Below are 25809 nucleotides of genomic sequence, written 5' to 3'. Positions count from 1 at the left end.
GGTAACACGTGTTTACACATTAGTTTATATTCAGTACTGCAAACTTACATTTCAGGATATTCTTCAAAGTAGGACAGTTGTAACATGTATAATAAACGGTAATACAGGATTTATCATTCATTCTGTTAAGGCGTATCCTGTATGGCCTACATATGAAGTTACTGTTTGCCCAGTTTATTACCAGGGTTGGTATTTAACTGACAGTTCACTGGAGGAGAAAGAGAAACCTCTGCAGCAGCCCGACATGTCTGTACAGCACCAGCCGGGAACTCATGCTGCATTCAAGTTACATCTGGAAGTTGGTCATTCTGCTTATAAAGTCCCCAAAATGCAGTTTCTATAAAAGATGAATTCATTTTATATTTGAATGGTGAGGTTTTGGTACAGATGTCACACAACAACAGAACATTATGATGTTGTTCTACATTTTACACGTTGACAGTCTGTTTGTGTTGTCTTCATTCTAGTGCTGTTTATTCCCTCTGCTCTTGAAGGCAGCATGGCTTTATTTCAGGAGCCCCACCTCTCTCCCACCCGCACAGGTAAGAAAACTTTCCCAGCTGTATTATTTGTTTCCCTATCTGGCGTCACACATACACACACACACACACGCACACACACACACACACACACACACACACACACACACACACACACACACACACACACACACACACACACACACACACACACACACACACTCAGCGGGTGTTCAGAGTGTTTTACCGAGCTCCAGGAGGAGTGTAACCTCCGCCACAGCCATGGCCGAGTCCCAGCTCAAGTGCATGGAGGACGGCCACATCGGAGTCAAAGTCCCGGAGTCCAAACCGGAGTTTTACTACAGCGAGGAGCAGCGCGCGGCCGTCGAGGAGCTGCTCAAGAACGGCGACGGCGCCTTCAAAACGCGTCTGAGAGAGGACAAGATCACAGACTTTCTATCGGCCAGAGAAGTCAAGCTGGTGGTGAGCACCTTCAAGACCTACGACGTGGATGATGACGATGACGGCAGCAGCAGCGGCAAAGCAAAGCCGTCCGGGTCGGAGGCGGAACCGCGGGGAGCCGCCGGCGGCACCGACGCGGATTCGGGGGTCCACTCCACCTACTGGCCCCAGATGTCGGACACCGATGTGCCGCCGCTGGACATCGGCTGGCCCGGCGGGGGGTTCTTCAGAGGGGTCACCCGGGTGTCCGTGCACACGCACCCGCCCAAAGAGAACGGACCTCACATCAAGGAGGTGGTGCGGAGACTCATCCAGGAGGCCAGCAAGGTGAATACATGACATCATAAATACAATAATGACATTATAAATATGTCATATTTTTATATTAGCGTTATAAAGACATAATTACAGAGGATGTGAGGATACAGTCCAACCTTTTAAATCTACACATTTTAGTCTATTATTTGCTCAAAATGGTAATTGTGGCCAAACTTAATCCAATCAACAGCAGAGGGGGAAGCTGTGAGGTTACCTGTTACAGGATATAATGCAGTGTTTGATGCTTTTAGCACCCTGAATGCTGCGTCACCTCCGGCCCAGTTCATAACAACACATCACGGCTGTCAGAACCTCTGGAAACATTAAGATGCTGTTGAGGCAGAAATAAGAATGATAGAGAGCGGCAACTAACAAGTGAAGTTATAAACAACTAACTTGCAAATATTCACATTAGAGAAGCTGGAAACACTGACTTTATGTTATATCTTCTTAAAGGAAAGAGATTATTGTCTCATGCAGGAGAACATAGGCGGGGGTGGATGTATGTTTGAGTGGTGAATACCTCCACACACACACACACAGTAAGTGAAGTGGGTCTGTGTGTTTGAGTTGCCCATGGTAATGTTTGCTCAGAGACTGCTGGAGCTCTGCTGAGTCATTTGTTCCTCCTGCTCCCAGTAACACCCTGCCTCGTCCTCTTCTGGGTCACTCTCAAGTGGTTTATATTACGCAACTCCTCTATGGATTTACATTGAACTTTCTTCCGAAGTCCCCTTTCTGTTTTTCCTCCCAACCTTTTCTTTGATTTTCTGTTTCTTGCTCGTGTTCTTCTTCTTCTTCTCTTCCTGTTTCAAACCTTCTGTAGAGAAGCATTGCAGCTCGCCGCTTCCAACCGCGGCCCTCGTAAAGACGGCTCTTTTCCCTGGTTGTAAGTGTTAATAAAAATTCACACTCCACACATCTTTGCTTCCTGGTTGTCTTGGGCCTACAGCAGGTATACTTTGCTCCTGAGTACTAAACTTCATATTATACTGTACCAAAGTCTGTCTGTCTTTGTGGAGTCAGACAAAGAGAGAAAGAAAACCTCAGCTTGGTTTGCATCTGTAGAATGAAACAAACTGCTTAGTTGTCACTTATCAGAAAGGCAGAGAGTTATTCTTAGAATCACACACACACACACACAGGTGATAACGCATGTTGAGCAACCAGTTCACCGACATATTGATGCGTCCTCATTGGTTGTAGTTTTGCTTTGTTTGCTCTCACGCATATCAGCTTGTGTCTCTGTTGTTACCTTCACTTGTCCAGTCAGCATGTTCTTCCTCAGCGAGACTCTCCAGTGGAAACAAACGGCCTCTTCTGCTCCACGGACCAACATTTGTTGCCCATTTTAAAAGAGACATTTTGTTTCCATGACTTTGCTTTTTCAAACAGTGGAAGTGGACGCTCCTTGAATCTTTAATCCTGCACGTCTGTCATATCTGATTATTGGAACACGCACGTTGTATCATCGGCTACTTCAGTAATAAAATGGGCAGCTTGCTCTGAATTTCTTTTTAGCCGCTTTTTGTTCATGTTAGACTTCCTGACATTCCCTCTGGCACCATCCTCAGGACAAAAGTGAACTCACAAGACTTCTCCAAACCTGACGAGCAGTTCACTTTCAGACTGACAGCACCATGTGTGCAGAGGACAGTCTGGTACGATGCTGCTGATCTGAGCAAACACTGATTTAAACAAGAAGAGAAACATTTCTCTTTAGGTTTATTGCCATATAGTAGGTTTTCACATAAAGACGCGTGCTTTGGTTTATAACATAAAGAGAAAATAAAAGTTAAAAGCAGGGGTTGCAACAATCAAGAAACATAAATATGAGAGGAAAAAATATGTGCAATATATCTGAATGAAAATGAAAGAGCTTTGCTTTTTTTTTTGAAGTTGTAGTTTTGTGCAAATTGGTCAGGAATGTGCAAAAGTTTACAGGAAGTCTAAAAAGAATATGCAAAGCACAGATGAGCCAATGTCATGGAAGTTGTCAAACTTAGTGAAAGAAGGCAAAAAAAAGGTAGAAAATCAGACACTAGTATGTCACAACACTGCAGACGGTGTTGATTGTCCTCCACTACACTAAGCTGAATGCAAACAAGAAGAATTATTGTATCGAATGTTTGCTCCAGATGCATCAAATCTTTGGGATGATATAGTCCCGTCTGAGTATTTTCTTTCTTCCATCCAACACTTTTATATTGTTTGGCGTAATGACCATGTCAGCCTCTAGGGGCAGTCATTTTAGTAAGAAGTAAAGACTTGTTTAAACTTTACGCACTCAACCTTTAGCTGGTTCACTGTCATCCTGACATTCTTTAATTAATGATGCAGAAAATATCAACATATATTGCAGGAAAAGTCAACGTACATCTGTTTGGTTTTGCTACACAATACTGGCTCAGCACAGCAACGTGCAAAGCTCTACTGTTCCAGCGACGGAGGAGAAAGCAAAAGCTGCGTGGAAACATTTCTGAAGACAGATTGAAGTCTGATCTCTTGTTGTAAATCTGTGTTACGGTCTGTCAGCCTGACTGGAACACAGCAGAGGGATACTACGGCGGCTTCTTCATCCGTTTCTAAGCCTCTTTCATGTGGAAGTGCTTCAGTTAGACAGATTCCTTTCAGCTGCTGACATTCAGGCTTTATAGAGTTCACCATGTCTTGAGCAGCGTCTTTGTGTGTGTGTGTGTGTGTGTGTGTGTGTGTGTGTGTGTGTGTGTGTGTGTGTCTTTCCAAATTACGTCCAATCAGCTGAATTAACCTCAGGTGGACTCCATTCAAGCTGTAGAAACAATAAAAATACGTTTTATTTTGTTTCTTTTTAACAAATCTCTAAAATCCTGTTTTCACCTTCTTGAGGTATTTAGTGACGATTAATCAGGGAACAAGTTAATTTATACATTTTAGCATAAAGCTGCAGCAAAATATGACAAAAAGTCTGAATACTTTCTGAATGCATTGAATATGATAATAATAATAATCTTTATTTATTCAGCACATTTCATACAGACTATGTAGCTCAAAGTGCTCTGCATTTAAGAATATATAAAAACAGAAAACCTTTAAATAAATGAAATTGGTAAGAAGAAAGCATGCATTTAATTTAAAAGTTTCAACAGATGAATAAAAACTAGAAAACCTTTTACATTCAATAAAACTGTTTAAATACATAAAAGATCATTTGAAAGACAGATGTGGAACTCTGTGAAACGCACATAAAGTGCTGTTAAAAAATAAATTATTGGCGAAATAGATATGTTCTTAAATGTTGCTTGAACGGGGCTCTAATGGTTTTGGTTTGGCTGTTCCACAGTTTGGGAGCATGAGTGAAAAAAGCTGCTTCTCCAATTTACATTTTTCAAAGAGTTTTGAGGAACTGGAAACCCAGCAGTGGATCTGAGGGTTCGTGGAGGAACAAAGAGTAACATATGAATATGATTTCTGCTGCCTTAAGAATACTTTGAAACTATTCCCGTCCTCCTGCAGGTGATAGCGATCGTGATGGACATGCTCACAGACGTCCAGATCCTGCAGGACCTGATGGACGCGGCCTGTCGGCGCTCCGTGCCCGTTTACATCTTGTTGGATCACAAAGGTGTGCCGCACTTCCTGGATATCTGCTCCAGGATGCAGATCGGCTCACAGCACCTTCGGGTAAGGTGGTACTTTTACATAAGAGATGAATTTAGCAGGTGGCAAGAGGACGACTAAATGTTCAAGTATTGATTATTGTTTGTTTTAATACATGTACCCAGAGCTGCCATACGTAGAATGATATGAATACAACACATCAAAGCCACGTGAAAGGGGTGAATCTGGGAAAATAACTGATATGAATATCCATACCATAGCAGACAAGGAGTTTTAATTATAATCACATGTATTTTACTTTGCAGCAATTTTGTGAAATATGACTTTACTTTTTACATTTTAAGTATTTTAGTTAAGCTTGAATATATGTCTAAAAGTTCTGCTTTAGTTTACCTTTATTGTACACTGTAAGAATATATTTCAGCCTTGTTTAAACGTTAGTTAAACACTCAACTAATCAGCTTTTGTGTGGCTGCAACAAAGACTATAAGAAGTGGACGTAGTGACCGCGTGGACTGCTGTTTTGACAGGAGAGGGTGGAGCTAAGTACAATCGAACACTGAAGAAGACATTTTCAGGAGGTTACAGTTAACTTTCATGAAGTGAAAACACACTTGGAGTAAGACAAAAACAACTCCCAAGGTAGCCCCGCCCTTATTTGACTCTAAATGGACCATCATTTACTAAATGAACATCATGCTGTGTTGAAGAAGACTTGAAACTAGAGATTGAGACCATAAACTCATGTTTACAATGTTTACTGAGGTAATAAATCAAGAGAGAAGTAGAGTCATTTTCTCATAGACTTCTATACAACCAGAGGAGTCGCCCCCTGGTGGACACTAGAGAGAATGCAGCTTTAACACATGAAGCATTGGATTCACTTTTCAGAAATGGAGGTTTGCTGCCTGGCCTGCAGCGATAAAAGCCAGACAGCAGGACTTGTTTAGAAAGCAATTACCAGCAAGAAATTCTAAATTGTAAAGGTTGTCATAAACGATGTTTAGAATTTAGAGTAGAGACAATAACATGCTCCAGTGAAATTATAAATCTACATCATCAAACATCATCGCCTCAAACATTAACTGGCCATTTTGTGACAGGCTCGGATGGAGCCACTGAAAGGTTGTGGTGCAGTGAACCTTTTAGGGGAGGGGGTCCTGATAATTGTCATATTCAACATATAACCTATCTAGTATTGGTACAATGATGACACTGCTGGCTGTGCTGTTTTCCTGTCCATGGTCTCTGACTGTGACCCTCTGTGGCTGCAGAACCTCCGAGCCAGAACGCTTGAGGGAACTGGCTTCGGTTTGTCCTTCGGCAGACTGCCTGGTTCACTCTGCAACAAGTACATGCTGGTAGACGGGGACAAAGTCGTGTTTGGCTCGTACAGGTGAGGTCTGACTGTCAGTGTGTGTCTTCAATTTACCATTTTATACAGCACCTGTTTCCACTACTTGGGAATAGAATGTGTGTTTGTGTTGCACATGCATTTCTTATCAAGTGTATTAAAGCCAGGGTTGATAATCTTGAGAAACTAGCAAAGAGTGGGCTCGATATTTTTTTAAATGTTGCCAACGTAGCACTAGTTATAAAAGTCAGTAAATCTAGCAAGAAAGGTTTACTGATCGTGAACGCTGACGGCCCCTTCAGGCCTCCCTCCAAAGCCACTTCCCCCAAAAAAACACAAACAACGAACATGGCTATTGTTGTACTCACAGCTGTCAAGATAGCATCCTCCGCTAACGAGTCATTTAATTTGGGTCAAATGAAATCACTGGACGGGCTTATTGCAGTCCTGCGACAACCATAGATTTTTATTTTAATTAGTCTTTTATTTATTGATTGCTATCATGATGTAAAGAGAATTTCAACAAGTTGTACAACAAATATTTTTGCAGAAGATTAACCCTCGCTTTAAAGGTACAGTGACTTCAGAATTGAAGTAAATTGAAGCTCCTTTGTCCTATTGGCGACTGCTAGCTAATGGAAAGATGTTGCTAGTGTTTAGCTGCTACACTCTCTTACTTTAGCGTGTTAGCATACTAGCATTTGTCTTAACAAAGCACAGTTGAGGCTGATGGGAATGTCATACATACTTAGTCAGAAACCAACGTTTTGAACAAATTAAAATGTTTGATGGCGCTAGGGTGTATCCAAAGTCATTATTATTCATCCTCTGGGGACCATGAATGTCAGCACAAAATTACATGATAATCCATCCAATAGTTGTAGGGGATATTTCAGTGGTGTGGCTAAAAAGGAATGATATAGACTACAAACAATAACAATAAAAAGCACTGGTCAAAGCTATAAAAATAAGACCCAAATAATAATGAACTGGAATTATCCTTTAATGCTTGGAACTCTCATCATCAGCATGCCTTAGTGTTTGACGCTTACATGTTGCACTTATGTATTTTTCATATATTGACTTTGTTGTAAATGTAATGGACCAATGAGGACACACGGAATCTAAAGAACTGTTGTTGAACTTGTCTCCGTCCCAGTTTCTCGTGGTGTACGTCTCGCATGGACCGGAACATGATCACTGTGATGACGGGGCAGGTGGTTGACTTCTTTGACCGCGACTTCCGTGAGCTTTACGCCGTCTCTGAGAAGCTGGACCTCTACAAGGAGTTCCACGTCAGTCCACCTGCTGCCAACGTGGCGATACGCTCCAAAGTGGGGACCATACGCCCACCTCTACCGGCGACCACATCCCGCTTCCAGGTTAGCCTAGGGGATTCACGGAAAGCTGACATCCAGGTGCCTGCGCACAAATACTACAACCCCAAATACTCAGTGTTATTTGGGGGCAACCCACGTCCAACGGGATCTCTGCAGGAGCCAGGACCCACGAGAGGGTCGGCTCTGGCTAAGGTTCCTGAGGAGATGGACCCAGGAAAGCCACGGGTGGCCACCAGTGAGAAGGTGGACCGGATGAGTCCACTGCCCTCGGAAGATCCTCGTGAAAGCTTCAAGAGGCCCAACAAAGTCACGCAGGAGAAGAAGGGGCTAACCGGGTGGATGCGGAAACTTTCCAGGAGCAGACTGTCCAGTAGGGAAATTTTGGACAACCTTGAGTCGGGCAGTGCGCACCCTTCACCGAGAGAATCCAAGAGGACGGACGAGAACGAGGACGACTGTGAGGTTTTCGTGAAATCTCCATCCAAATGGTGGACTAAGAAGCCACCTAAACTGGACCAGAGGACAGACTCTGAGCAAACGATCAACACAGCACAGGACAGCGAGGGTAAGTCAGGAATAAAGTGGTCCAGAATAAACAAACAAACTAATCCAGTGGTTCACACCCAAAATCAGACAATTAGCAGGATAGAAAGGGAGAACATTGAATTTTTATCTTTAATGTAGACAGAAATACTCCTTGGCTCGGTCATAATCTATAGACATTTACAACAGTCTTTTCCTCTGATATGTCTAAAATTCTGGATCGTTATCGGCGAGTACACGAGTCTATGCAACAATCCAATATCACGTTATATCATTTATCACCTTTACGCTACTGAGGAAAAACAACATGTCACTCGCTATTGATCCGGACATCCTGCCCGATCGGTACCTTTACATGTACAACCCTCAACAGAGATGGGATGGAAGTGAGATGTGCTCACTCGTTAGCTACTTCCATCATCGTCTCCGGACAAAGACGATCGATGCGTCACAAAATTGTTGGCCATCTCTGCTGAGAGTTGCACATGCTCAGTACAGGAAGGTGCTAGCGGAGCGTGTAACGTTAGCCAGAGCTAGCTAGCTAAACGGCAGCAATTTGGGAATACTTTTCAGTGAAGAATCGTACAAACTGTAGATAATAAAAAAAAGTTCTACGGCGTTCATTCTCTGTCAGCCAGGCCATACAACATTAATAGCAATCATATGACATCCATACAAAACAAATAATAGTCATATATAGATTTTATTTTTTAATAATACTTGGTACTTGGTATCGAGAAGGAAAACGTGGTATCAGAACATCTCTATTTTTAAATGCCAAAAGGTTTGGAAACAGTTAATCTGACTTAATCTTCATTTTATAGTGACGCTTGTTTATTCATAAAATATTTTATGTATAATATATTATATATAATATAATATGGTGGTAACATGCTTTGAGACATCCTCTATGGATCCTGACTCATGAATTCCTCATAATTATCTCATTTATCTCACCGATCTTTCTAATAATGTCTGTTGTTTTTTTTCTCAAAGGTGTTCAGGGTCGTCGTCAATCGAAACAATGCAGCGTGTCCTGAGGTGAACTACGGAGCGGACTACATTCCTAAAGTGGATTACAAAATGACTTCCATTACACTCACCTTTCTCTGTGCAATATTGTACGTACTCTGTCCAGCGCCTTACAGGAAGACCAAATGAATGCACAGTTCTTGCTGCACTGACTCGTGCAGTTTTCATGTTTTGTGCACGATTTAATTAAAGTGGAAGTCAATAATCGATATGCTCAGGGATATATGTTGCCCTGGTGGGGTGCAGAGAGGTTTAATGAGATAGTCGCTGAATGTTGGTTAAACTTGGTTTTTATTTCTGCAAACAGAGGAGGTGTTCAGGGACAAGAGAATTTAAAGGAAGCCTTTCTCTGAGGTTAAGTCCAGACCAGCAGGGCAATGATCAAAGATGGGTAAGACCCTCTCTGAGAAACCTAAAGCAGGACATTGTGAGGCCTTGATTTCTTTTATTTCTCTGTCCGACTCTCCTGCCATACAAAACCAAACCAAAGGAAAGTTTTACAATGATCTACCCGTGTCACCCCTGTGGTGATGAGGTACTGTGGGCCTTTATATGTGTGCAATACTGTTCTGTATTCTTTGTTGTCAATTATATGTGAAATCATATTGCATAGTGTTTATTTCAATGTCCTTTTGCCACACTTTGAAGTTGTGGGATCTTTTCTACAGTGTGTTCAATAAATGGTTAAGATTGTCCATAAATTGTTGTTTGAAAACAAACCTAATCATTTCTTTTCAATGAAATTCTAACAGTTTTTTCTTTATTTTTAATTCATGTCATTTCAAACACGAGGCATCACTTTGGTGATGGCTCCACCTGGTGGTGAGACTCGGTAATAAAACATTTCAGATGGAAAAGTGATGATTGCGCTGCACAAACCTACCGCTAGCTGCCTCCCCCGCCTCTCTTTTCTGGGTGTGTGCTCACAGCTCAGACCTCAAGAGAGGAACTGCAGACCTGATGGGAACTCAGGGCTGAGTTGATGGGGGGGTTGAGGGGGGATGTGGTGCAACACTAAAACAGGAAGTCAGAGCTGCAGTAGGAAGAGGCGTTGACTAGTTTTTAGACTAGTTTTAGTGACACACAGCAGGCATGAAGATATGTTATTTCCTGTGAGAATTGCATCTTAATGTTCATCCTAAAGCAGAACAGTTGCTGAATGAAAATTAAACCATGAAGTTTACAATAAATACATCGTAGGAGATCCTTAGTCTAAGACTGGTTTGGAGGAAGCTAGTTTGTATTTTTTGTCTTATTTTCAGGTGAATATATATATATAGTTGTTATGGCTGTTTTATTAGCAAAATAATCACACTGAAATATAATCATTTAATGCTGTTGATATAAACTAGATGTCTAAAACATGTTACCTGTCCAACCAAATTCAGGTTTTAATCGTCTAAAACATTTTCAATATGACGTCAAGAACAATATGTTTACACTACATGATAATTGATCAAATGAAGAAGGCCAGAGGAAGCGGTTCATAACTTGTTAGTGCAGTAAAAATGATAAAACGATTTTTAATAATTAATACATTTTTATATTTTATTTTATTTAGTTTCTGAACCACAAAAGTGGTTTAGGTGTTTCAGCCTTAAAGAAGCACATGAGCATTCAAACACACACACACTGTAAATATGAGAAAACGAGGTGTGGTCTGATGGTTTCAGAAAGCGTTCACCCAGAAACACAGCTGTCAATTTGCTCTTTAAACTGAAAACAGGATCCAGTCTCACATGTCAACAAGCAGTAGAATACTTTTTATCAATTAAGTCAAGAGAACGTAACAAACTGACACAATAAAAGGTAGAGCTAAAACATTTCTTTCATATAATAGTGTACAAATTGCAATAAAATCAAAAGAGTGGTTTTGTGTGAGTAAATATATCTGTATTTACAAAATTAAGCATGGGCAACCGCCCTCAAATGACACCTAACCAGAACAGTAGCGTATCATGTAGAGCTCTCTTTTCACGCTTTTTTACTGCCTTTAAGCCTTATGACATCTGTTAGGAAGCTCAGAAACATCTTCCCTTTTCATAGCGTACAGTAGATCTGCTGGGGCGTCACATGCTTAATTTGTCTTCCTGATCCTGGAAACTAAATCTTGTGCAGCAGGCAGATATCAACCGAAAATCAAGATCTCGTTGCAGAAGATATATCAACAAATTATTGTGGCTTGTTGCGCTGAAAGTGTGAGCAACAAAAATGAGTTTTCACCTTTGACACTGTTTAGCTCAGCCTGTAAAAAGAGAAGTGGAAAGAGAAGTCTCTCTTTTAGCCTAGACGCCCACCGTCAGTGTCTGGCCTCCATTGTCCTCACTCACTTGTATTGCAGGGTGTTTAATACAACTTAAGCACCACTGTGGTGCACTATTTTAAATGTCCATAGGGGGCACCAGACCACTCAGTCCTGAGGAGCTTGGTTTATTACCTTCTTCTTACGGACCGACACCAAGTCATAGAACGGATCCTTGGTGATACTCGCTCTGTTGGAAGTAAAGAGCACCATTATACAGAGGCTAATGCAGCTTTATTAGTGTGTGTGTGTGTGTGTGTGGGTTCATAATACTGTCTTCATGAGGACCGATTGCATTGTTAGGACGTTGTGAGGACGTTCGGCCTCACCACAAAAATAAAATATAGGTCGAACTACTGGAGAGTTACTCTTTAAGGTTAGATGTAAAAATGTTTAGGAAAATAACTTCTCACAAGTATAGTAATACAAACAAACAGGACTATAGGGACACTGGCATGTGTTGTTACACAATATATTCTAATGTTTCTGGTTATGTACAATGTTTCTGGTTATGTGTCTAAAATGTGTTTGTGGTCTGACCTGATGGCCTCGATCCAGGAGTCTCTCTCCTCTGCGTTGGCAGCACAGATGGTGTAGGACTGGTGCTTCCCCTCCACCACTCTGCCGTCCGTCTCTGTTTTACATGCCTTGATCTTCTGCCCTCGACTGTTGGGGTTGTACAGCTCCAGACAGTACTAGGCGACAACAGATATATGCGACGATTAATCTATAAATCCAAAATCCTATTGATCTGATTTAAGTGTTACATCTACAGGACGGTCCACTATTCAATACGATACAACAAGCTTGTAAACGTGTCAGCGTTGAAAGAAAGCACAGCTGACAATATCGTACCGGTTTGCGGGGATATGGCACTTCTCTCACACACAGGTTCTCCAGAGGGATGATTCCACGGGGCTCTTTATCCTGCAGACAGATTAAAATGAGACGGACTGGGTCAGATGATGGATCCATCAGCAGGGTACAAAGTCTGGGTACAATGTCATTGATGTCACGAAAACAAAGGAAGCGGAAGAGGTGGAGAATCACAAATTATAACAATTTGTGACACATTTTGATAGTAACATGTAAAACAAACTACACTGATAATGAAATATTAATGAATCAAAGGTGTACTTTATGACTTCTAAGATAAAAAAGTCACTTGTATTTTGTCTGTGCCATCTGGTCAACAAAGGCCTTCGAATGTGACCAATTTAACTTCCAACAAACAACTCAAGCATTTTCTGATCGGTCGATTTTTGGGAAAGAGGGGAGGATTACCGTCAGTATTAAAAGCAAAGTCTACGGTGTTACATGCTGTGTAAGCCCGACCCCTACACCATGACCTCCTCTCTTTGTTGCATGCGACTGAATCGTAGGAATTATCCAAGCAAGATATGTCTGAAAATGAGTTCTATAGTACCCACGAGTCACCTTTACATACAAGCCCACTTTATGATAATCCCATGCTGTTTGGGTTAAAAACAATTCTTTTTGCATGCAGTGTAAATGTGTTATATTTCCCTATTCCAAAAATACTGTGGTCCCCAAACACTCTGAGACTATTGTGGATCCAATGATCCTAATTATATTCATGTGATGAGGTCCCCATAGTAGCCATTTCATTGTAGTGAGACCATCTTTTGGAACTTGACGTCACTGTATGAAATAACTTGTTGTGACCTCCAGGATAATCACAGCCACATGAAACTTTACAACCTCAAACTAAAGACTTAGAGCATTCAGATGATGTATGGCTTTCCTGTGTATAATGACAATAAGAGTGTTTCTGAGCAGTTTCCAGCTCGCCATCTGATCACCGGAATTACCTTTTCTATGGTGTGTCCAAAGATCTTGGTGTCTTAAAGTGGCATTTTGAAGGGATATTTCATCATTTTTATCAATTCTCAAGGGGGGCAAACATTTTCAAATTTAGCACTAAATCTGTGTAACAAATGGTGTCCACACAAAAATTGCTGCATCATCTTATGAGACATAATAGGTTATGGGAATGGCCATCATATAATTCCACAATAATGTTCTAAGCTCTTTCAAAATCAATTTTAATAATTATTCATGATTTTATAATTCATGATTTATGTCGAGCACAGCTTGGCACACACTGTTGAGCTGCATCTCAAATTCAGGTTCCCAGCTTTTAGTTGATGTATCCCACTTCTATGTTCATCTGTCCCCCCCTAAAAGACAAAAATGTGTCTATGGTAAAGAAGGGTGGAGTGGATGAGATTTAGTGTGGGAGCCTTACAGTAGTGAACTCAAAGTAGTAGAGGCAGTTGTCAGTCAGAATGAACCATCGCCTCTTCCACGTCTTCACCCGACCTCCTGAAATACAGAGAAAGCACAAAATAAAGATATTTGTATGCAGTTATTTGTTGTGCTGTCAGTTGTCACTGGAAACCGAGGAGAGTTTGTGCAACTTTGCAACAAGCTGACCAAAAGACACATTTTTTAGGTCATCTATTTGAAGTCAACCTTCTGCAACTCCAGTGGTTTGCTTGCGCACACACGAGGGTTTACTCCATTATTGTGTCATTTTCTGACTGCTTCCTCTGTGCTTTCCTGTTCTTAGTCTTATGTTGCAGCTTAGTTATATTTAATAAAGCATAGCAACACGGAGCACATTTAAACCTACTCATGTTTCATAGAGATTTTGATGATTAGCCATTTAATAATACTCATAATTAGTCATACAGATATTTTACCAAGTTTGAGGAGCCAGCCTTCTCTGTCAGGGTTGAAGAATGTGTGAGTCAGATCATTCCCATCATCCTCTGGTATTTTGAAAGGCTCGTTGCGAATGCTCTCATACAGTTTCTGAGAAGATATAGGTCAGATAAATAGGTAGAAAAAAGAAAACATGAATATTTGCTACCATTTAATGTCTTGTACCATATGATGAACATAAATTGGGAGCTAAAGCCTGAACACCAATCAAAGGAAATCACAAAAGCAAAAACACAAGTGTGTGTGTGTTTTAGTTACGAGTGACAATGAATCAGTTGTTCTTTCGTGAGAGTGGGACATTCACACATGTTTAATGTCACACCAGCCCACAGTCTGGGACTCTGTTAAATGTTTCATTAAAACCTCATGCAGACCGATGCTCGTTTCTAGATGATGTGGTGATTGTGAGATAGTGATATTATTTTTTTTTCATTTCAATTTTTATATGAGGCTCTGACCTCCCACAAAGAGTATGGCAGCATACTAACAGTAGGAATGATTACTGCAAGCAACGTTACGTTTCATTGTTGCGCTACGTTGTCACGTTACGTTGTTACGTTACGTTGTTACGTTACGTTGTCACGTTACGTTGTCATGTTACTACAATTAAATGTATTGTTACACTGTTTGTTTCTTTAACCTAACTTATCATTTAACCACATTTCTGCAAGCGTGATACGAGGCTGATATGAAACACATTTTTGGTTAAAAAATCTCAAAATTCAACTTATCAATTCGGTTTGCAGAAACGCACAATGCCAACAATTTTTCTAGAAAGTAAGTGTGTATAAGACATGTGCATCTGACTTTTGTTTTAAACAGACTTGAAAAATTGTGCACCTATCCTTTAAAATACATTGGGCCTTGTATCAGGTATTGGACTGAGTCGTCTAATGCCGTCTAAATACTTGTCCAATTTTCTCCCTGTGATCGGCCAGAGGTTCTCACCGATAGCAGGTCGTTGGGTAGATTCTCTCCGTTGTTGATGCCTCTGTTCATGAGGATGAAACGCTCCAGAGTGGTCTTTTCCTTCACATTGGGGTTGTGGAGGCTGGTGTTGAGCATGATGATGGCAAAGGACAGGATGTAGCACGTGTCTGGTGTTTACAGAGGAGGACGTACACACACAAAGAATTAAAGATAGCAACACAATGTTCATCATGTAGAAGTCATGTAGTTTACATTAATACAGAATCAGTAAAGAGAGGCAGACCTGGAAAGAAAAAAGAAGTGAAAGTCAGAGAGGCAAAACAGAGATGTGGCCATTTAAACACATCCCCACACACAAACACACATGTTTTCACAAACACACACATGCAGCCCGGAGAGGAAGTGGACAGATGCATATTTAGCAAAAGCTCACCGGTCGACTGGAAGACATGAGTGTTGCAGTCACAGTAGCGCGTGGCGAAAGCCTCCATCATGCGGTCGATCTTCTGGGCTTCACCGGGCAGACGGAAACTCCACAGGAACTGTCTGTCACACAAACACCAGAATAACATAAACCTCTGTATGTAACGTATACATGTTTAATGTATTTAGGTTTGTGAACTGAGTGCGTGAGCATTGGTGGTGGGTGCACAGTTTCCAAAGTGACGAGCGCGACAGATTATTAGCATGACTTACTGTGATAACGCTAACATTTACTCACATACATACAAACACACAGGAAGTGTTGTCATTAATTCTCCACATTAGATAGCAGTAATGGTTAGAGACTCTCCTTCCTCGTCTTTCCAGTCAGGTAACGCAATAACGTTCAGGAGGAAAAAGATCAAGGTTTGGGTTTAAATAAGTCAACTTTGAGTTTTAGTTTCACATGAACATCTGTCTCCTGGGTGAAAGTCCTGTGTTTGTTTGATGTACCCTAAGTCCAATTTCTCGCTACGACTTCACATCACTTCCTTTCATTGGACTTGTCCTGTCTGGTTAAATGAGTGCCGGATACTCAGATATAAACTGCTATAGGTGGTATAATAATTGAGGGTTGATGGTCGTGGAGGTGGTGGACGGGTCAAACAAACACAGGACTTTCACTCAGAAGAACACGGTTCTTGTCCTGTGTGATACTAAAAGTCAATGTTGTTATTACTACTTAATGTTGCATAAGAAAGTCTGTTTGTGACGGTTATTATTTAATCTGTCGCTACACAAACCATGATCTTTTTTTAAAAACTGAACCAAGGAGTTTTTTTGTTCCTAAACCTAACCGATCGTTCCACAACGTTAGCCTTGTGGCATTGTGCGTTTCGTGCATGCGTGATACCAGGCTGATATGAAACGTACACTACCGTTCAAAAGTTTGGGGTCACCCAGACAATTTCGTGTCAATTTTCAGTTTCTTCGCAATGTCTCTCATGGAATAGCTTCATTTCTAAGAACAAGAATAGACGGCGAGTTTCACATGAAAGTTCTCTTTTTCTGGCCATGTTGAGCGTATAATCGAACCCACAAATGTGATGCTCCAGATACTCAACTAGCTCAAAGGAAGGCCAGTTTTATAGCTTCTCTCACCAGCACAACTGTTTTCAAGGGTTTTCTAATCATCAGTTAGTCTTCTAAGGCGATTAGAACTCTGGAGTGATAGTTGCTGTTAATGGGCCTCTATACACCGATGTAGATATTTCATTAAACACCAGACGTTTCCACCTAGAATAGTCATTAACCACATTAACAATGTATAGAGTGTATTTCTGATTAATTTAATGTTCTCTTCATTGAAAGAAACAGTGCTTTTCTTTGAGAAATAAGGACATTTCTAAGTGACCCCAAACTTTTGAACGGTAGTGTATTTATGAAACATATCATTTTGGTGCCAACACTTTTTTCAGACCAGGTTGGCAGTGTTTCAAACTCCACACCGCCGGTTTGTGATGCAGGCTTTGCGTTTGTAGCCACCAATCCTCAGCCGAGACGATGACATCACTGTCACAGTGTCCAGCTGTGTTTCCCAGGCTGAGTAGAACTCGCTCAGTCACTGACGAGTAAAACCTTTTCTATTATCAAGCACTGCTTCGCTCTTGTTCCCTCTTTCTTTAACATTTAAGTGATTCTATTGAGGCTCTTTGTGTGAGTGTGTCTTCGTAGGAGCTATTCAGTGTTTCTGTTAGTGATGATGATGATGACGATGAGTCGGGTTAGATGAGACGGGAATGAAGATGAGAGGGATCTGACCTGAGGGCTTGGACCAGGTTGAGGTCGGAGAACTCGTGCAGCTCCACAAAGGCCTTCAGGGTCTGGAGGTGGAGCTCCTCCCTGTGGGACAGAGGAGGGGGGAGGAGGGGGGAGGGGGGGAGGCACACATATGAACAGAGGAAGGTTTTCACTTTTTCTGTTGGAACCTGTCCTCAAAGCTCTTCCACTTCTCTTTCTTCATCTCTCTCTCATTACTTCTTTGCTTTTCTTTCGTCCCATCATCAATCTCTTCCTTCTTCTTTATCTACCTTTTTATTTTCTTTCTACCTTTCAGTGTCCTCCCTCCCTCCCTCCCTCCCTCCCTCCTCCTTTTTATGTTCTTCCTACTTGCTACTCTTCGCCATTGTCCTTATCATCCTCCTCCTCCTCTTCCTCACCTTTCTCCAAGAAATTCTCCAATGGCTGTTTTGTTGAGTCCCTCCTCCTTGTAGAGGAACTCCGCGATGGACTGAGCACCTCCATCCAGCAGCTTATTCCCCACCAGGTAGTTGATGCCCTGCACGCCAATACACACACACACACACACACACACACACACACACACACACACACACACACACACACACACACACACACACACACACACACACACACACACACACAAAGACGTTAGTTTACTGGAGGTTTACATTCCTCCTTCCACGTTTTTTGCACATACGGCTAAACTTGCACAGATAATTAGCACTTTTAGATTATGACATAGTGCTTTAAACACACACACACACACACACACACACACACACACACACACACACACACACACACACACACACACAGTGCCTACTGGCTTGGTGGTTAAATGTGTTTAGTTTCATAATGAGCTCATCTCCGGTTGGTATACGACCGTGCAAGTTCGCAGCTTCTGTAATCCTAATTCCTTAAAACCAATTCCTCTTCCTCTTTCTCCTCCAGCACAGGGTTTGGAGAGGAAAAGGATGTGTAAAAATATATTTTGTGTGAAAATGAAAAAATAAAAAACAAGACAAGAATGATCTGTAAAAGACGCCGACTCTAACGCAGCATTGTCTCCTGTAACACATCTGCAGCAATAAAGACATGAGAGATCATTTAACTGAAATTGCTGTTTGTTATAATAATACAAATAATAATAAGAATACACGTTGTAAGTGTGAGTGCTTCACAATGAACAGAACATGATAAAAACACAAAGCTAAAAACCAAACAATGAAACGCAAAGTAAAACAAACTAAAATGTCATAAAACAAATAAAATCACAGAAAGAATCTATTCTAAAAATGTCATTTTGTTAAAGATGATTTTAAATGAAGAGGCAGCGTTTGCTGAGACTCCTTTGTGGAGGAATCTGGACCCACAACAAGGAACGGTCTATAATAAAGTAGATTAATATGTATTTCAATGTATCCGCTGTGTGATAATCTGTGCAATATAAACAAACATTCAGTCCGATTATATCTTAGTTGTTTTTTATGTTGTTTTGTTTTTTTATTTATTATACCTTTAACGTGTGATCAGTTATTTATTATATTTGTTCTTTTATCTTTTTTTTTTACTTATGTCTCTTGTTTGTTTCTTTACACTTTTAACTCTGCTGCTGTAATCCTGCAAATCCCCCGATGTGGGACTAATAAAGGATCTGATCTGATCTTATCTTATCTTATCTTATCTTATCTTATTTTATCTTGTTTTATCTCATCTCATCTCATCTTATCTTATCTTATTTTATCTTGTTTTATCTCATCTTGTTTTATCTTATCTCATCTTATCTTATCTTATTTTATCTCATCTCATCTTATCTTATCTTATTTTATCTTATTTTATCTTATCTCATCTTGTTTTATCTTATCTCATCTTATTTTATCTTGTTTTATCTTATATTGTCTCATCTTATCTTATCTTAAGGCTCTCATGGTGTGAGAAGGGACACGGGGCAATAAGGGATCTGATGAATAACTTGGGGCGATGTCTCTCAGGCCTTTGTTCATAATCAATAATATCTAAAGAATGAATGATAAAAGCATCAGGGATCCAGAGTAAGGAGGCCAGGATCTGACATGTGCTCATGCTTTTTATGGTCTATGAGTTTGTGATTATCTCCTAAAGAAAGAAGAAAACCAGATATGACAGAGTATATGTTACAGTATATGTGTATTTGATGTGATAGTATGTGTTATAGAGAGTGTATGTTTAGAGAGTTGAATTTCATTTGCAGGATGAACCTTTTGAACACATCTCCTCCACAGCATACAGTCATGTTGGGTAGAAAGCATTTTATTTCGCTGAAATCTTAAAATAGGAATTCAAACTTCATATGAAGTCTCACAGTCAACGCAACAAACAGAAGTCTTATTCCAGTAAGCAAAACAAACGGCGATGCTTTTACTTTGTATTTGTTTGTTTGACGTGCCGCTGAACAAACCACAGAAACTGTTGTGTGGACCTGCATCACACTCACTGCAGCTCCGCTGTGGTTAAGTGAGAGGAAGCTGTTCACTTGATAAAGCCGAACACAAGAATAGCAAGAAGTCACTTTTCACCGAGCGTTACACGTTCACACACTTCTCAGCTCACCTTTTTGGGGTCCATGTTGAATTTCTTCTTCGCATTTGAGAACTGTTTGCTCTTCTCCGTGGTCTTGCTGCAGGAAAGCAACACAAAAGAAACAACCGTCATAAGTAGTAGGACTGAATACATGTCATCAAAGACTGCTTTACGTTTCTGTTCTATGAAGCAGTTCTATCAGACGCAAAAGTAAATGATTTGATAGCAAAAGTCTTTAGACTGAACTTTAATCAGAACCTACATGGTGCTCCACATTGCATTCATTAGTACATTAGTAGTCCATGTTAACTATTTATTTGGTCATTTAATTACTTATTTCCCACCAGCCTCGGCCAAAACGTTACACAATACTGAGGATTTCTGTCCAAAGGCTTCGTAAAATTGTGCGATAGATCGATCATTTTCATTTCAGTTTTGAAAAGCAACAAAATCACATCACTGGTATAAATCAAAACACATGGTTTTGAGGTAATTCTATATAATCTACATTTTGACAGGATGGAAATAAGCCTTTTTTTATACAAACATTTCACTGTTGAGATGAGAATCATGATGATCCATTAGTTTGAACTAAAGATAATTTATAACAGTAATACAGTAATTTACAGTAATAAATGTGTTATTATCTAACTGGCTGACAGCTAGCACTATTAGCTTGCTGTAGCACTAGCTAGCTAGCTTAAATAAAACATTTCTTTTGAAATAAAGTTATTATTTTTGCATGAATGCAAAATCAAAATGGCTCGAGAGGAAAGATTTTAACAAAATATTAGTTGTTTGCTGAAATATTAGTTGAGGTGCTCAAATGTAGCCGTACAGTCACAGATATTCAGCTTAAGAGGATTAAGAGAATAGTTCGAGACATTTTGGAAATATACTTATTTGTTAGACCGATGAACTTGTGTTTCATTTTGGATGAAGGGGATTTGATTGGACAAGTTAAAGGTGGTATCGTTGACAAATGTGAGCTCTACTTTATTGGATGGAGTTCAGAGTTACATTCACTATAAAGCACGAGCACAACATCGTCTCCTGAATGTTCAAGAAGAGACGATCAGAACGAATACTCATCTGACAGTGAAGCACCTCTCAGGAGACTCTCTCCAGGTAAATAAGGTCACAAATATGAATGAATAGAAACTTTACCCGATTGGTAATAAACATTAAGACAATTATTTGTTGTATTACAAGTTTTCTGAAATGTTGTTTAAATATGCAAAATATAAATGTTCTTAACAAATATGTGCTTATTTCCAAACATTTCCCAAACAGAAATCTGAACATAAAGTTTAACTGTGTGGACATATTAGAGTCTTCACCAGTTCACTACTGACAGAGTGACAGTTATTGTACAGTATATATTACAAGTGTTCTTACATGTTATAATGCCTTAAAATGAGGCATTATGTCACGGTAACTGTTGGTAACTGTTGGTGGATTCAGGAGAAATATACAGACGTAAACAGACAAAGTAGTAAACTAAATGTTTCATTTCCACTCGTCTGAAAGAAGACGAGACCAAAACTCTCTAAACCCTCTGAGTAGATCGAGAACATGAATCCTGGAGGTGGTGAAAGTGAAACATGCGTGACATTGAAAAGTTCAGTCGGAGCATTAAGTGGGAGTTCTATGAGAAGAAAGGTTGCTGTGGGGATTCCCCCCCCCCCCCCCGAGTAAAACTCACTTTTCCTCTCCCGACTCAAAGCTGAGCACATCCGCCATGATGGTGTCGATCTCCATCTTTAACTTCTGCACAGGATGAAAGAAAAGTCTTTACTATTTGTTTCCTCAATATTAGGAGGACACCTTCCCAGGTGTGTGTGTGTGTGTGTGTGTGTGTGTGTGTGTGTGTGTGTGTGTGTGTGCGTGTACCTGGATATCATCCAGAAGGGCTTTCTTATACGTCTTGATGCTCTCGAGCTCCATCTTCTCGTCTGCTGTAAAATCTGAGGAAACTGTTAAAAAAAAAATAGGAACGAATCCGTCAAACAGAATCTCAGGGACTCCGGCCACACGACCTCCGTCACACCAGGATACTCAGTTAGAATGATGACGTAATCTACTTTGATGGCTCGATCATTCATCGCCAGCTTCTCTGTGGAATCACTCTGGAGCTCTGTCTCTAGAGGTGACGCTTTACTGACGTGTCTTTAGTTTGCTTCTCGTGGTAAACCGGAGGAAATGTGCCGAGTGTTAAAGCCATGCATGAGTCAGCTTCACTCTGTCACTTCACAGATCAGATCGAGGGTAGAATCATTTGAATAAATCCACACACACACACACACACACACACACACACACACACATGTATATTTCATATAGTAACCAAAGAGAGACTTCGGTCACCGCTAAATATAACCACGGATACTTTTCTTGGGAAAAGGACGCGAGAATGCAAATACATATTCAAACAAAGCCAACAGGCTGCTGTGCGGAGGAACTACTTCCTAAAATACAGTTTAATCCAGAGCTCAATAAACTCTACTTGAGGTGAAGTAATGCATCAACATGTGTGAGTGTGCCGCTGAGGGATGGACTTGTGTTATCTATATGTTTTACTGTATTTAGAATAAATCAGTACATTAACATTTCTAGAAGGAATATTGATTCTGCATTCATCAAAACAATACAATAACATATTGAATGAATACGCTCTCTGTCTGTCTATAAAAACCGTTCAATGAAATCCATTTAACAGTTGTTGAGATATTTGTCTTTTGTTTTGTATTTTTCACGCTTCAAAACTTACATTTTTCTCTCAGATTTCAAACTTTCCCATCTTCAAATTGATAATAGAACAATTTTCTTTCTTCCTTTGTCTCTATATGTTCATTTGCTATCATTTGTTTTCATGGTAGCTATAAGAGAACAGTAGTTCTCTGGACATCTGTCATCATTTGGTGAAAGCACCGTTGTGTTCTGATGCACGAACTGATTTTCTCTTGATTGGCTCAAACACCGTCATGAGAAGCTCTGAGCCTCTGGTTGGATGATTGGACCGGAGCAGCTGAGGCTGCAAATAACAATCTTGCAACTTTTCTTTTCACTACTTTATTTTAAAGATAATCAGCTGTTGCATGTAGAAAAGCAGGTCGGAGGCTGATTTGAACTTTAGCGAGCAGAGAGCGGGTCCCACGAGACAAACACAGAAAGTCCTACAAATGTCCTTCTCGTCAGCGTGGAAGATTTCACAGCTAACACAGCGGAGTGTGAGAGTCACATCAGCTTCACGCAGTCAGAGGCACTAGTATGTGAGTAAAAGATGGCTTCCTCAGTGAGAAACAACTCTTCTTAGAATATAAAGTTAACAAAAAGGGTATAGCACTTCCTGCAGAGATCTGTTTGACGTTCGTCATCTGACCGCAGGACTTCCACGTCCTCGCCCTTCCTCCGCGCACCTTGTGCAACAACGCGGACGTCCATCCCTTCATTTACGTCACTTAGGTTTTATTCTTAAAAAGTAACTGTGCAGATACAGTAAATATCTTCACGCTTTAGAGGCGGATAGTTTAGATGTCCAACTAAAGATAGCAACTTCTGTTTTTGTGTTATTGTCACAGCGGTGTGGACGTCCTGTGAGTCTCAGCTGTCCGCCGTGTGCATTGAGTCAGACTGTGACATCTGTGCACCATCAACACCACATCTCAAAGGAAATAAAAAGGAGTTCCTGTGTTCAAGAAAGACTGAAATTCATTCTTAATATAATTCTGTTTCACGGCTTGTTTGTGAACTCGTAGACTAACTTATTTAAGATAAAACTCTCACAGTTGTTTTGTCCATTCTGTGTGGAGAGAAGTGTGTTGATGAGCACACATCAGGGCTTCTGGTGTTACACAAAAATGAAGCTCATTGTCGTTGACCGGGTGGTTAAATAACACAGTGAAGCGCATTAAAGACAACGACACAGTTCATAATGGCATGAATCAAATCCTGCGCCTCAGCTTGAACCTTATCAATAAAGTCTTAATAAAGAAAAAATATATAATATGAAATATGAGAAGCAGCAATAAAAACAGAGAAGGAGCGTAAAACAGGTCTTACCCATTTGACAATCAGTCATTTATATCCGAGGAAATGGATCAAGACTCGTTAATATCAAAGCAGTTAAAGAGTGACGACCGCCCCGACACACAGCGCAGTAACACTTGAATGAAGTCGATGCTCTTTTTAAACCCCACCTCTCCATCAACATCACACAGAGAGCGTGACAAGCAGAGCTGGCCTTTCAAAATAAAACCCCTCGAAGGGAAGCAGTCAATGAGGGTTACACACACTGCTTTATGACACATGATCGACCTCTACTGACTGACTGACTATGTTGACCTGACAAATAAAGAAATAAACTGTAGGTTGAACGAAGACAAAAGAGGAGGCGGCTTTCCACCATAAAGAAACAACATCAACACAGTTTTTTAATCTGCTTTTTGAATATATTACATTTTGTTGCTTTGAGGTTTCTTGGGTGGAGGTGACGGAGAGTGTTTTGAAATTTGGTTGGACGATGAAACTCAAATTGCACAAAGACCGAGCAGGAAGTGACTTTAGCAAGAAGCTCATCACTCAACGCTTATTGTTATTGTGACAGAAAAATATTCATCATTTGATTCTTTAACGGATGAGACTTTTATTTTGAAAATGATATCCTCTTCCTCCTTGTCTCATCGTGTTGTTCTAACTCTGACTTAGACGCAGCATCCCTGTTCTGTGTTACAGATGCTGAATGATTACATTATAAACACGACCGCACTAAGAACGAGCAATCTTACAAAACATGGAGGACATCAGTCACGCGTGGAACATGTTCACGATGCAGAAGGATTCAGAAAGACAACAGTGTTTTTAAAATATTACCAGTAAAAGAGTTTCTCTTGTGATCTGACAAAAGAAACTAAAAGATTAAAGTTATATGAATACGTGAATATTTCTAACAGCTCCTCTGCTCAGAGTTCTGAACGTGAAAATCATGAAGAAAAATGATGCTGAAGTGTCATCTAGTGGTGAGAAAGGGAGATCACAGATATCAATATTCAGACCATCATGAGTGAGTTTCCATTTTCTATATGCTTAAATATACTTCACATTACAAATTAAACTTATTCCACTTTTACCAAATTTAAACTTAACTAGTTTGTGTGTGTGTGTGTTTGATGTGTATGTAGCAGTAGTAGTAGTATTTGTACTAGTCGTAGTGTTTTTTGTGTAATACTGAATTATTTCTGTTAATTTTCTTTTTTATCACATTTCAAATTGAAAAAAACGTATTCCACTTAAAGTACATTTTAACTAAACTATTAATGTGTGTGATTGTGTGTGTGTGATTGTGTGAGTGTATTTAGTTTAGTGTGTGTGTGTGTGTGTATTTAGTTTAGTGTGTGGGTGCGATTGTGTGTGTGTGTGTGTGTATTTAGTTTAGTGTGTGTGTGTGTGTGTATTTAGTTTAGTGTGTGTGTGTGTGTGTGATTGTGTGTGTGTGTGATTGTGTGTGTGTATTTAGTTTAGTGTGTGTGTGTGTGTGTGTGTGTGTGTATTTAGTTTAGTGTGTGTGTGTGCGTGTGTGTGTATTTAGTTTAGTGTGTGTGTGTGTGTGTATTTAGTTTAGTGTGTGTTTGATTGTGTGTGTGATTGTGTGTGTGTGTGCGTGTGTGTATTTAGTTTAGTGTGTGTGTGTGTGTGTGATTGTGTGTGTGTGTGTATGTGTGTGTGTGTGTGTGTGTGTGTGTGTGTGTGTGTGTGTATTTAGTTTAGTGTGTGTGTGTGATTGTGTGTGTGATTGTGTGTGTGTGTGCGTGTGTGTATTTAGTTTAGTGTGTGTGTGTGTGTGTGTGTGTGTGATTGTGTGTGTGTGTGTATGTGTGTGTGTGTGTGTGTGTGTGGTAAGAGGAAGTGTCAAATAAA

The 25809-nt window shown here is 40.3% G+C and overlaps 2 protein-coding genes across 2 annotated transcripts; one reads left to right on the top strand and one right to left on the bottom strand.

Moving 5' to 3' along the window:
• The first annotated feature begins 560 nt into the window (after positions 1 to 560).
• fam83fb (family with sequence similarity 83 member Fb) lies at positions 561 to 9841 on the top strand. Its single transcript, XM_079158809.1, has 5 exons — positions 561 to 1268; positions 4755 to 4922; positions 6134 to 6255; positions 7373 to 8118; positions 9093 to 9841. The coding sequence occupies exons 1-5, from the start codon at positions 762 to 764 to the stop codon at positions 9134 to 9136; spliced, it is 1587 nt and encodes a 528-aa protein (XP_079014935.1). The 5' UTR covers positions 561 to 761; the 3' UTR covers positions 9137 to 9841.
• Positions 9842 to 10659: 818 nt separating this feature from the next.
• On the bottom strand, positions 10660 to 24040 carry cyth4b (cytohesin 4b). The gene is made up of 13 exons (XM_079159549.1): positions 23956 to 24040; positions 21787 to 21869; positions 21599 to 21663; positions 19924 to 19990; positions 17751 to 17869; positions 17353 to 17433; positions 15542 to 15654; positions 15127 to 15275; positions 14157 to 14268; positions 13700 to 13776; positions 12286 to 12357; positions 11971 to 12125; positions 10660 to 11620 (listed from the first exon to the last, which is right to left on the bottom strand). The coding sequence occupies exons 1-13, from the start codon at positions 23972 to 23974 to the stop codon at positions 11539 to 11541; spliced, it is 1194 nt and encodes a 397-aa protein (XP_079015675.1). The 5' UTR covers positions 23975 to 24040; the 3' UTR covers positions 10660 to 11538.
• Between the last annotated feature and the right edge of the window lie 1769 nt (positions 24041 to 25809).

This window comes from Pholis gunnellus (genome assembly GCF_910591455.1).
Source record: "Pholis gunnellus genome assembly, chromosome: 5".
Lineage (NCBI taxonomy): Eukaryota > Metazoa > Chordata > Actinopteri > Perciformes > Pholidae > Pholis > Pholis gunnellus.
This window is presented reverse-complemented; position numbering and strand designations above follow the sequence as displayed.